The following is an 11,627-nucleotide window of genomic DNA, read 5'->3' as shown; positions in this document are numbered from 1 at the left end:
ACACCTGAGCTGAGCAGCAGCAGGAAGCTTGTGGGCGGGGCAAGGAGCATCCCAGCCCATGCAGCAACACCATCCTGCGGACACGCCGGCGATCTGATGGGGATCCCGGCGGACAGCGGCTTCCACAATGTCCACTGAGACTCTGGGAGGTCCTGAGGAGCTTCAAAGGACTCGGAATGACTCATCTCCGATCTAGAGGGGTGCCCAGGGTCTCTCTCCCCATGACTTTCTTCCTGTGACGCTGGGCTGCCTCTGAGATGCTCTGCATGCCGGAGGCTTCCCTCTGTCTTCTGGAGGAGCTGTTAGCCTTCCTGGGTAGGAACCAATCCTTCCCCTTGCCCTCAGGGAACGGCCTCAGCCTCAGGAGGTTGATTCAGTGGTGTCTGAGAATTTGGCCTCCTTTCACTTGTACTGTATCCGTGTATAGAATTTGGTTGTGGGTTTCACTATTTAATTTTTCTGACTGTATTACTAGCATTTTCTATGGAAAAACATAGCTACAGAAGTTAAAGCTGTTGAACTTCTCCTGAGATGTTTTGTTTTAAGGTAATAAGAGACTGAGGTACTTTTTGCTAGTTTTTTTATATGCCAAATCTGGAGAATTTGTAGCCATTATTTTTGTATTACCAGGTAATTTGCAAACAGACCAAAAGAATGAGCAGGACAGCCCTGCCGTACCTCAAGCTGAAGTGGCCCGGGGTTGGTGGAATGAACGTGTTTTGTTTGGCTGCTGACATTAAAGTGCAAAAAAAAATTTTAAAACCAACTTGGAGTCATGCAACTTTGATAACAAAAATTGGTTGGTTCACCTTTTCCCAGATGGGAAGCTTTTCAACTCTGCCAACTAAAGCGACACCTGACTGTTGAGAGTTCATTGGATACAATGGAGCAGAGAGTGGTTACTTTGTTGACTGACAAGCCCTTCAAATATGAGATGTGAGGACGAGAGGGACATGGTAACCCTGGGGCAATGGCAGTATTGCCCCTTACCTAACTCTTCAGGCTGAACATTCTGGAAGCACATCTACAAGCCTTCCAGATAAAGGCTGTGCTCTCCTGGTCTCTTCCACCACGGGCTGTCCTCTTGGCAGACATCCATGGTGGTAACACTGTCCCACACAGCTTGCAGCAGCAAGCAAACAGAATCAAAAGTCCTGGCCACAAGATGGCCCTCCTGGGGTTGGGAGCAGGCCCACAGCTGACCTACTTCCTGGGTGTTCTGGGTCTTGTCTGGATTCCTGCCTCAGCTTCCCCAGCAGAGCTGATGCAGCACAGACCAGGACTCCTGTGCCCGACACCTTGGTCTCACCTGGGAAGCAGCTGGTCACCCAGCCTATGGGGCCTTCAAGGACTCCCCGGGCACAGATGGGGTGAGCAGCTGCTGCAGGCTGAGACCCACTGAGACTCAGCACCCTGAACATGTTCACCCCACGCCCACACCAGTGGTGTCCTGTCATAGGGTATGAACCAAAGCTGAACCCACAAAGGGAAGCGTAGCTGAGGTGAGGTAAAGGCACGGGAAAGCAGGCCCGCTCTCTAGGAGTTCCATGTAATTGCTGAAAAGTGGTAATGACACCAAAGACTGGGACAATTGAGCAAGTTCCCCAACCAGTCTCCTGGGGGTGAAGTTGAGACAGCAACCCCAGGAGGTGCTCCTAAGCCAGGAGGGGCAGGCAGCATGGAACCTGAACCTTCCTTGGCCAAACCAGACTTAGATTCCTTGGTCCTGAGCAGCACCCCAACCCCCACAACACCTTGTGCCTGGGTCAGTTAAATCAGAGCAACTCAGGTGAATTGTGACTGTCAGCCACCTGCCCACGGTGTTTCCAGGGCCGCCTCTTCTTTGTCCCAAAAGGCAAACAGTGTCTTGAAAACCACTCTTAGGGAAGGTGGCCACTGGATGACCCCCAACTCCGGGCACAGGACCATCTGTTAGCTGTCTCTAGGGTGAAGAGGAGGTGGAGCCCCCATCCAGGTGCTCACAATACCCATGAATGCCTCACTCAGAGGCCTCCCAGTATGCAGGCAGCCAGTGGCAGATGACTGGACTTGAGTTGGTCAGGCCCATGATAGCACCTGCAGCGACCCTGTGCTGGGGACACTTACCCTGGTCATTGCTGGTAAGCAGTGGGCAGAAAGTCCCACAGCTTCTCCACTTAAGGGCAGAAAGGTGCCGGACCAGCAGTTCAAACCCACCACTACTCACTCCTCAGAAACACTATTCAGGGTCTCTGTCGGAACCGGTCTCTGTCGGAACCAACTCGGTAGCACTTAGCATTCCTGTATAGTTAATTGTTGTTGTTAAGTGCCTTCGAGTCGATTCCGACCCATAGCTACCATGCATAGGGTTTCCGAGGAGCAGCTGGTGAGCTTGAACCTCCAACCTTGCAGTTCAATAGGCGTTGCAGTCTGGCCCATTAACCCACAGCGCCGCCGCAGATCACAGAAATCTTGTCTAAGGTCTGCGTTCAGAGAGCAGCGCCCGCCTGGTCCTATCATGCTTTACCTAAGGCGGCATTTACCTGACCTCAGCCTGTGACTAGTCTGGGGTTGGGGGAAGCCCCCATCCCCTGGGGAAGAGCGACGCATTCTGCGGGGAGATCCTGCAGAGGGGTAACCCGGGGGAACGGGAGCACCTCCCATGGGGTCATGCACCTGGGGGGGGATCCAGGAGGGATGCATCCTGGGGAGAAAATATTAGGAAGCGGGCGTCCTCGGGACAGGTAAACCCGACAGTCTGCAGTAAACGCTGTCATCAGTTCTACAATGGCCCGCGGAGGCCGGCCCGTGGGCGGGGCGGGGCGGGGCGGGGCCAGGCAGCGATAGCCCCGCCTCCAAAGTGAAGCCCCGCCCCCGCGCTTCCTCCGCTTTCACTTTCGCTTCCGCCGGGCGAGCGCGGAGCGGCCAGCTGCCAGGATGGACGATCCGAACTGCGACTCCACCTGGGAGGAGGACGAGGAGGACGCAGAAGAAGACGCCGAATGCCCAAAGCCGGGGATCGACTTGGACGGGGACGCGCTGGGGGACGTGGACGAGGAGGACGATGACGAAGACGACGACGAGGAGGAGCCGCCGCGAGCCGTGCGGCCCAGCGCCCTCCAGGTGCGGCCCGGGCCTGGGTGCCCATCGTGCGCCGCCCCTGCGGCCCCCGCGCTCCCCGCACCCTCTCTACCGACCCTCTCGGCCCACCCTGGGCCGCCCTGGCATAGGGGTCTGCCGGATTGAGCTTCCCAGTGCCCTGCGAGGATGGGGAAGTGTAGCTGGGTCGCCTGGGCAGTGGGAGCAGCGCCGAGTGCTGGACTCTAGGGAGCCCCACCCACGTAGGCCAGGGCACTGTCACTGCCTGGGGTCCGGTTTGGGGGTCTATGCGCCTCTGTCCCCACCCCAGCCGCTCCTGTCCCGCTCCTCCCCATCAGCTTAGGCCGCCCACACTGCCTGCTGTGGCTGATGACCGGCAGCCTGCACCCCTCACTCTGGCCTTCAAGCCCCCCAACCTGCTCCCACTGGTCTTCCTGGTGTCAACAGCATCGAGTTGACTGTCATCTTGAAAAGCAGACTTGGAGGCCACACTTGATGGGACCTGTCTGACCACCAGGGTGGGGTCCGAGCATTTCTCCACTTCCACTTTCATTTCTCTGTCCCTGAGCAGCAGACCCCCTCCATACTGGGTGGTGTTACCTTGTGTTACTGGGCGTGGGTACTTGCAGCGTCTCCATGTGAACCCCATTAATGTGCTATTGATAGTCGGCAAGGTTACCCTTGGTTACTTGGTGATGTGACAGCCCCCACCCCTCAGTTACTCGCTAGCACTGTTCCCACGCGTGCTGTTGCTCCAGGCCTGAGGGGACCCAGAATGACAGCCTTCACCTTCACTGTGTCTCCAGGAGATGTCTGGATGCAGGTGTCCTGATCTGTGTCCAGGGTGTCTTGAGTTCAGGTCCTGCCTTCTCCAGGGTAGATTTCTCCTGTAGCAGGTAGTCATGCTGGTTCTGAGTTTTGTGTCAGGGCCTCTCGGAGTGGTTGGTCAGTGAAGGTGATACCAGAACCTGCTGGTTCCCATGGTTGTGCTGTGGGCCAGGTGAGGTGACTGTCACCCTCCCATTGTCTGCCCCTCCGGCAAACCCAGAGCCCAGATCCTGCTCTTTTCCTCAGACCACAGGGGCCAGGTCCCTCATGGCTGCCCCTGATGAACCTGGGGGGAAGAGCTCAATGGCTCCCCTCGGCTGGTCTCTGCTGAGCTCGGTCTGCTGGCCCTCTGTTGGGATGAAAGGCCTCATCAGCCAGCCCTGGCACAGAGTCGGGCAGTGAACCTGGTCCGGGTCTGGGGTTGAAACTGGATGCACACCAGGGCCTCTTGGCCTGGGCAGCCAAGGATCAGAACTGGACACTTGGCCATGATATGCAGTAGCCTGTCCCTTCCCTCTTCACAGTCATGGGAGCCAGCTGCCTCCCATTTCCATCCTTGGCGCCTCAGCCAGATTGCCCACCAGCACCCCTACTTCTGTGCCATGAGTTCAGAGCTCAGACTGCTCTTGCCCATTTGCCCTGTCACCAGTGACCTCTGGTCCTTTCTCAGACTAGTGCCCTGGGTCCCCTTTATTTGCCCTTCACTCATCAGGCCCTGCTTCAGGCACCCAGGTCCCTTGTCCATGACAAGGCCTCGGGGACGAACACCTGGGCAAGTTTGGGCAAAGCCAGGCCAACTGAGGGGAAACCCTGCTGAGGCTTGGGGGCAGGAGGCATGGGGCAAGACAGGGAACAGTCCCGTGGGAGTGTTGTCCAGTGTCTGGCTGCGGCGTGGCCGGAGAGCCGTGGAGCTGGTGGTCAGGCTCCTTGTAACTGTGAGCAGGACACAGGGGACTCTGGTGCTGTTGCTGTTCCATGCCATCCATTCGCTTCTGACTTTTAGAACGAAACAGCGCCGTCGTGTGCATGACCCGCTTTACTAGGGGCACCACAGGTTAAGCACTCAGCCTCAAGGTCCCTTTGAACTGCAAGGTCTATGATTCAGCCGCTCCTCAGAAACCCAATACAGGGTCTCTATGAGTCAGCACTGACTCAACTGCACTTAACTACAACAGTCCCCACCCCACCCCCAAGCCCTGGTGGTGTCATGGGTTAAGCATTGGTTACGATTTGAACCCAGCAGCTGTCCCAGGGAAGAGAGATGAGGCTAAATGTCGCCGCCTTCCACACCCTGTAGATAAGTTCTACTCTGCCACCCCTGTTGGGTCACCAGGGGTTAAAATCATCACCAGTAATGCCACCCCCCAAATAAAAACGGCTGATGACGGGTGCTGGGAGGAGCTGTGAGACTGTCACTTCAGAGCTCGGGGGTGCTGACTGTTTTCCAGGGGAGGGGTCTCCCATGGGGTCTCATCCCATCTCATCCTCTCCAGGCCAGGATGCTGGGGTCCCGAAACTGGCGGGCCATGCAGGACATGCGCAGGTACCGGCACCACTACCCGGTATGTACCCCCACCACTGAACACCCCTGTGCTCACACACAGTGTCTGACCCTGTGGGTAGAGAGGGCTCCAAACCAGCCCCCTTCCAGCCCTGGGACCACAGTGCCCCCTGCCTGTGGGTCAGTGAGTCATCACGTGGGCTGCACTCACCTGGCCACAGAGACTGCCCATGTGGTCCCCTTGGGTGGTCATCTTTGTCATCTCACCCGATCTGGGTCCTGCCCTCTGCACCCTCCACACCTCTTATGGATCACAGTCAGAGGGTGTTTCCCAGCCCCCGCCCCCCCAGCTCTGCAAGACTCCCTACTGGGGTGGGGGGGAGGAGAGTGCTACTGTGCCCTTGGGGCCAGCTGTCAGGATGCCCCACGAGCAGGGAAGCTCTGATGAGGTCCCACAGCCCCACCTCTCTGGCCCTACAGGATCTGATAGAACGAGACTGCAATGGAGACATGCCCAACCTGAGCTTCTACAAAAACGAGGTCCGCTTCCTGCCAAACGGTGTGTTCCCGGCTCAGTTACCCCTATCCTGGTGGGGTGTCTGGGCTTGGCTGTTGCAGGGTCTCCCCTGAGGCTGTGGCTAGCATGGGAACCCCAGTCTTCCAGCCAGGTCTAGGGTGGAGCAGGCAAACGGGAAAACACCAAGCCCCACTGTTACGGAATGAACTCTACCTCACAGTGACCCTGTAGGATGGCATCGCACTGCCTAGTAGGGTTTCTAAGACCATCGCCTTTATAGAAGCAGCTTGGCTCATCCTTCTCCACTAAGGAGAAGCACCTGGTGGATCTGAACCGCCAGCATGTGAAGAGCTTTTGAACCATTTACTTGTGGGATCTGTAATGGTTACATGAGCTCCAAATTCCAGTGCACTTCTCCGCATGTCTGTGGCGGTAGAGACCACTGCCCACTGTGCTGACCCTGCCCTAGGCTGGAGGACTGAGCTCTGGACTATAAACAAGGGCCACCTCCGCCTTGACTGCAAGGATGGGGCCAAGTAGGCCACTATGAGGGTCTGTGGCCAGGCTGGAGGGGCCAGGCCTAAATTCAGTGGGCAGTCCCATGGGTCCAGGACCGGGGCAGTCTGTGAGGTTGTGGCCTCCACACTGACGTGTCCCGGGCTTCTAGGCTGCTTCATTGAGGAGATTCTTCAGGACTGGAAGGACAACTATGACCTCCTGGAAGACAATCACTCCTACATTCAGTGGTGAGTGCGGGGGTTGTGTCCCGGGGCCTGTGGGCTGGATGCCATTGTCTGGGGCCTTTGTTCACCCTGTCTTACACCTTACACCATAGTGTGCGCATTACAATCTCCTTCCACCAGATCCAGTAGGGCCAGAGAGGCGGGACTGTGGGGATGGGGCAGGCTTCCCTGCTCTTGGGACATCCTGACAGCTGGCCCCATGGCTACAGTTGCCCCTCCCCTCACCGCCCTCCTCCCCCCCTAGTTTCCTTGTGCTTGTTAGTCACATGATCCACAGAAACACAGTAAGCTAACAGTGCCTTCTGTCAGGTGCCCAGTGGACTTGGGGGCAGAAAGATGCTTAGGGGACCAGTCACCTGACATGCTGGACACTGGATTAGTCTTGGGGATGCAGGTAGAGAGATGGGGCAAGCCCCCAGGACATCCTTGTGGTTCACACGTGCTGAGGTGAGGTTAGTGTACTTGGGCGCTCCATGCACTGAGTATAGGCCACTTGGGGAACATGCAGGACAGAGAACAGAGTCAAAAAGAAAGTGCCCCCACCCCACCTGCTTGCAGGAAGTACCTGAAGACCCAGCGCCAGCTCACAACCCTTGTCCTAGGCGTCAGGTCCATTTCTCCAGTCCAGGGGCAGAGCTGCCCGGCAGCACGTGGGGGATTTCAGTTGAGCTGGGCCATCTTTCTCCTTGTAGGCTGTTTCCTCTGCGGGAGCCGGGAGTGAACTGGCATGCCAAGCCCCTCACACTGAAGGAGGTGGAGGTGAGCCGTGGTTCCTCACATCACAATCTCTGCTCGTACCCTGAGTGTGCTGAGGAGCCAGGAGGAGTCCCCAAAGTGGTCCCCAGAGCCCAGGGCAGGAGCAGTGGTGGGGACATCTCCTTTAGGTGGCCTGGGTGTGCCCTGCCCTGCACTTGGCATCATCTTGGGCAGCTTGGAGTGGACTGTGTCAGGTGGCCTTCATGTTGCTCTGCCCTGGTGCCCACCCTTGACATTTAGGGTCCAGGCCTTGTTCACCCCAAAATGGGCTCCTTGGATGGTAGCTTTTGCCTACAGCGTCTGAGTGCTCTGGGATTTTCCAGGCCTTTAAGAGTTGCCCGGAGGCCATGGGACGCTTCCTCCAGGCCTATGAGCTCATGCTGGGCTTCTACGGGGTGGAGCTGGAGGACCGAGATACAGGCGCTGTGTGCCGCGCACAAAACTATCAGAAACGCTTCCAGAACCTGAACTGGTGAGGCCCGGTACCTTCCTGGGGTTCTGGTGGTTGGGTTGGCTCTCCTGGCAGGTGGGGCCCCCGCTGACTGTGAGGAGGGTTATGGAAACTGCAGCCCTCACCTGCACACAGGGCAAGCAGGGCTTCTCCGGAGCACCTTCAGCTTTGAGCTGCCCTGGCTTTGCCCCGAAATGCCAGGAGCACCCTGCCAATAGGGCAAGTAAACAGACTCCCAACTCAAAGGCGGTATTGGTGCCCACCACCCGGGCAAGTAAACAGACTCCCAACTCAAAGGCGGTATTGGTGCCCACCACCCCCACACACACATACACACTTGGTCCTGTGGAATTAGGGAACCTGGGCAGGGCCCCTCAGATGGGGCATGGAGCAACACCTGGCAGAGAGGCTATGGGGTTCAGAGGGCCCTGGTCCTCCAGGTCGGGCAGGGAGGAGCAGCTAATACGGAAGGAGAACCCATGAATCAGGAGGACAGCCCCAGAGCCCATGACCCCTTCCACTCAGGCCCCAGATTCCTGGAGATGCAGGTTACGGCCGTCCCTGGGGGTTCCAGCCAGGAGCCTGCTCACCACCCCCACCCCCACCCCACCTCCCCAGGCACAGCCACAACAACCTGCGCATCACACGCATCCTCAAGTCTCTGGGCGAACTGGGGCTGGAGCAGTACCAGGCGCCGCTGGCGCGCTTCTTCCTGGAGGAGACACTGGTGCGGCGGCAGCTGCCGGGTGTGAGACAGAGCGCGCTGGACTACTTCGTGTTTGCAGTGCGCTGCCGTCGCCAGCGCCGCGCACTCTTACGCTTCGCCTGGGAGCACTTCCGGCCACGCAGCAAGTTTGTCTGGGCTCCCCTAGACAAGCTGCAGAGGCTCCGTCCACACGAGGATGACAGCCCTAGGCGCCCCCTGGATAAGACCAACACCCAGGGTCGGACCTGTGGGCCAGGTGGGGAGGAGGGTGACAGCAGTGTATCCCAAGAGGTGGGATCCCCCGAAAGAGACCCAGGAAATGCGGCCTGCCTTGAGCAGGGCCTTGAACCCTCCAGCCCTAAAGAGAGCAAGAAAAGGAAATTGGAGGTGAACCGAGAGCAGGCCCGGGGGGAGCGAGGCCCGCAGAGCGCTTCAGAGGTGGAGAAGATCGCACAGAACCTGGAAGGCTGTGCCCTCAGCCAGACCAGCCTCAGGGTGGCCACCGAGGATGAGGGCAGTCAAGACCCAGAAGAAGACGAACAGCCCTGTCCCCAGCCCACGGAAGCCAAGGTGGCCGATGAGGTCAGGAAGCGACGGAAGGTGGACGAGGGGGTGGAGGAGAGGTCAGCCACTAGTGATGAGGCCCAGACGCCGACCCCCACAGGGCCCCCCACTGCATCGGAGGGACCAGAGGACGGGAGAGGCTTCTGTAAAGAACCAACAGGCGAGGAGCAGGGTGCTCCAGGGAGCCCCACAGAAGACCCAGTGGAGACCACCACTGGACCCCCTGTAGATGAAGGGGCAGTGGAGGCCGGACCCTCAGCCATACCTGCAGAGCCATAGAGCAAGGAGTGTGGGGTTAGGACTATGCCCTCCTCATGTCCAGGGTCCTGGGAGCCCCATTGTTCGCTGTCTACAGCACCAGTCATGCTGGTCTCTCCCTGGGATCTCTGTAGCCAGGACCAAGGCCCTAGCCCTCAGGGAGGTCACATTTGGACTTCAGAATCTTTACCTCGACTGTTTTTCAACTCTATCTTCCTCTGCCCCACGACCCTGCCTATCTTTGTATATTGACACTTAGGGCGTCTGGGGTGGGGACTCATTAGTGTGGTGCCAAGGTCTTCTCTGAATAAACTCATTGGACTTTGAGTCTGGGGGCATGCATGGGACCGTTTCAGCAGTGGGTGGTCAGTGGGTTCAAAACCACCTTGCCCAGTGGCAGCATGACTGCCCAGAGAGTGCACCCTGAGTACACAGCCCTCCAGTGTGCCCACTTGGACTTTGGTTTGATTTAGTGATGGGTGTTGGGCCTGATGAAGGAGTGGGACCTCATGTGAGTCAGGGTTCAAGTTGGGACAGAAAATCACCACGCCTGGAATGGATCCATAGGAGCAAACTCGGTGGGGTAGGCTCTGTGCTATGGTGGGCAAGCAAGAGTGGGTGGACAGCTCTGGCCTCTGAGCCTTGGGGCAGTGACGCTCTGTGACAGGTGGGCAGTGCTGTGAGGCTAGATGCTCCCCTCACTGGTCCTCACCACTCGGAGGCCAGCCCACCGGATGCTTCGGGGGTTGTCCAGTGCAGAGCGATTCCAATGGGAGAGCATCTGATGTCACCTCTTCACCCCACCTGTGGGAAGGTCTGCACAGAGCTGGGGAAAGAGGGGGAGATAGAGTTGGACCCTGGGCACTAGATGATCACCTCCACTAAAGCAAATCTCAGCTGGGCTTCCACTGGGTCTGGTGTAGAGCCATTCTGGAAACGTGGGACTGGATGAAGAAACTGGCCACAGCCAAACAGCTTACGCTGGTGGGAGTTGGGGAAGAACGTCCCCAAGTTTGGGGATGGGGATGAGCAGCTGGAGAGCTGAGCTGCCAAGGAAGCTGATTTGCCATCCCCTGCTGGACCGCAAGGTGAGTGGTTCAAGCCCAGCAGCGGCTCGTTGGAAACCCTATACAGGGTCACTATGGGTCGGAACCAATTCAACCACAATTAGCAACAATAACAGCCGTCATCTTGTCATAAGGCCTGTGTCTGCTGAGGTGTGTCTCACGATGACTCGGACCTTCTGGAGGGCAGCACTTTTCAGGCTTCACGTGCGCACACACATACATGAATGCATGCACGGTGCTCTCTCCTACCTGAGGGTGTGCCCAGGCCTGTGAGCTGCCAACAATCCATGCAAGGGACCGGTAGACGTTTCCTCCACTTTGAGTTGGAAAAAGTTTCAGCAGTGCCTTCTCAACGGACTTGCTGGACTTCCATGTGCATGCTTTTTCATCTACTCGATATTCACATCCTTTCAAACACTGAGTTCCAAACCCACATTTCCATAGGCTTCCTAAAGACTCAGAGCTGTGGGAGTAGGGTGGCCTACAGATGACTTAAGTGTTTGAGAACAGCCCCACAGGGTGGTCACTGAGGCCCCTTACCCTGCTCTTCCTCTGCCCCTCCCCAGTGTTGATCTGAGCTTGTACAGACCAGGTGATTCCTGAAATGCCCAAGGCGTGCAAGAACTGGGCACAAGCTACAGACGCCTTGGAGCTCCTGCACGTCAGAAATCTCAGGTCCCCAGTCGTCCTGGTGTCCTCGGGCCAGGGTCACCATTTTACGCTCTCAACCTCTGCCAGGGCTGGTGATGTGGACAGACCCCTTGTAATCTGGGCTCATGAGTAAGGGGCCCACTTTGTGGGAGGGATACCCAACCCAGGAGGGAGCCCAGATAGGGCGGTGCTGGGAGGCAGTCTGGAACAGGACTGCTCACTCTCTCTCGGGGGATCTTCCTGGGTTTGGGGGTCCACTCACCCTGGGAAGAGCTATGTGCCTCCCACACCCCTTTCTAGGGCTAGAGCGGCTTCTCCAGCCCCTTCTCAAGGGCTGCCTTTCAGTGTGGAATCGCCTGCTTCTCCACTCTCTGCTTGAGGTGCAGATGGAAAAGAGAGCCTTTCTGTTTTGCTAAAAGGTGTCTGTGTGCAGCTCACAGTCCCAGGATAATTTTAACCCAGAGACTGGCCAAAAAAATGTCGCCTGGGTCCTTTTTTACCCGTGAC

General features: G+C 57.6%; 1 protein-coding gene across 1 annotated transcript; it reads left to right on the top strand.

Annotated features, from left to right (window-relative positions):
- Positions 1-2,916: 2,916 nt before the first annotated feature.
- On the top strand, positions 2,917-9,423 carry OGFR (opioid growth factor receptor). The gene is made up of 8 exons (XM_006873389.1): positions 2,917-3,102; positions 3,417-3,515; positions 5,400-5,468; positions 5,819-5,966; positions 6,592-6,670; positions 7,360-7,426; positions 7,747-7,895; positions 8,493-9,423. Exons 1-8 carry the CDS (start codon positions 2,917-2,919, stop codon positions 9,421-9,423), a joined length of 1,728 nt encoding a protein of 575 aa, XP_006873451.1.
- The last annotated feature ends 2,204 nt before the right edge of the window (positions 9,424-11,627 follow it).

This window comes from Chrysochloris asiatica, unplaced genomic scaffold (assembly GCF_000296735.1).
Source record: "Chrysochloris asiatica unplaced genomic scaffold, ChrAsi1.0 scaffold00238, whole genome shotgun sequence".
Lineage (NCBI taxonomy): Eukaryota > Metazoa > Chordata > Mammalia > Afrosoricida > Chrysochloridae > Chrysochloris > Chrysochloris asiatica.
This window is presented reverse-complemented; position numbering and strand designations above follow the sequence as displayed.

What these genes read in the sequence shown, in the direction of transcription:
- OGFR (XM_006873389.1), top strand. Translation starts at nt 2,917, where the DNA reads ATGGACGATCCGAACTGCGACTCCACCTGGGAGGAGGACGAGGAGGAC. An exon ending in AATCACTCCTACATTCAGTG is followed by an intron (nt 6,671 to 7,359) that starts GTGAGTGCGGGG and finishes TTCTCCTTGTAG; the next exon opens with GCTGTTTCCTCTGCGGGAGC. An exon ending in TCACACTGAAGGAGGTGGAG is followed by an intron (nt 7,427 to 7,746) that starts GTGAGCCGTGGT and finishes GGGATTTTCCAG; the next exon opens with GCCTTTAAGAGTTGCCCGGA.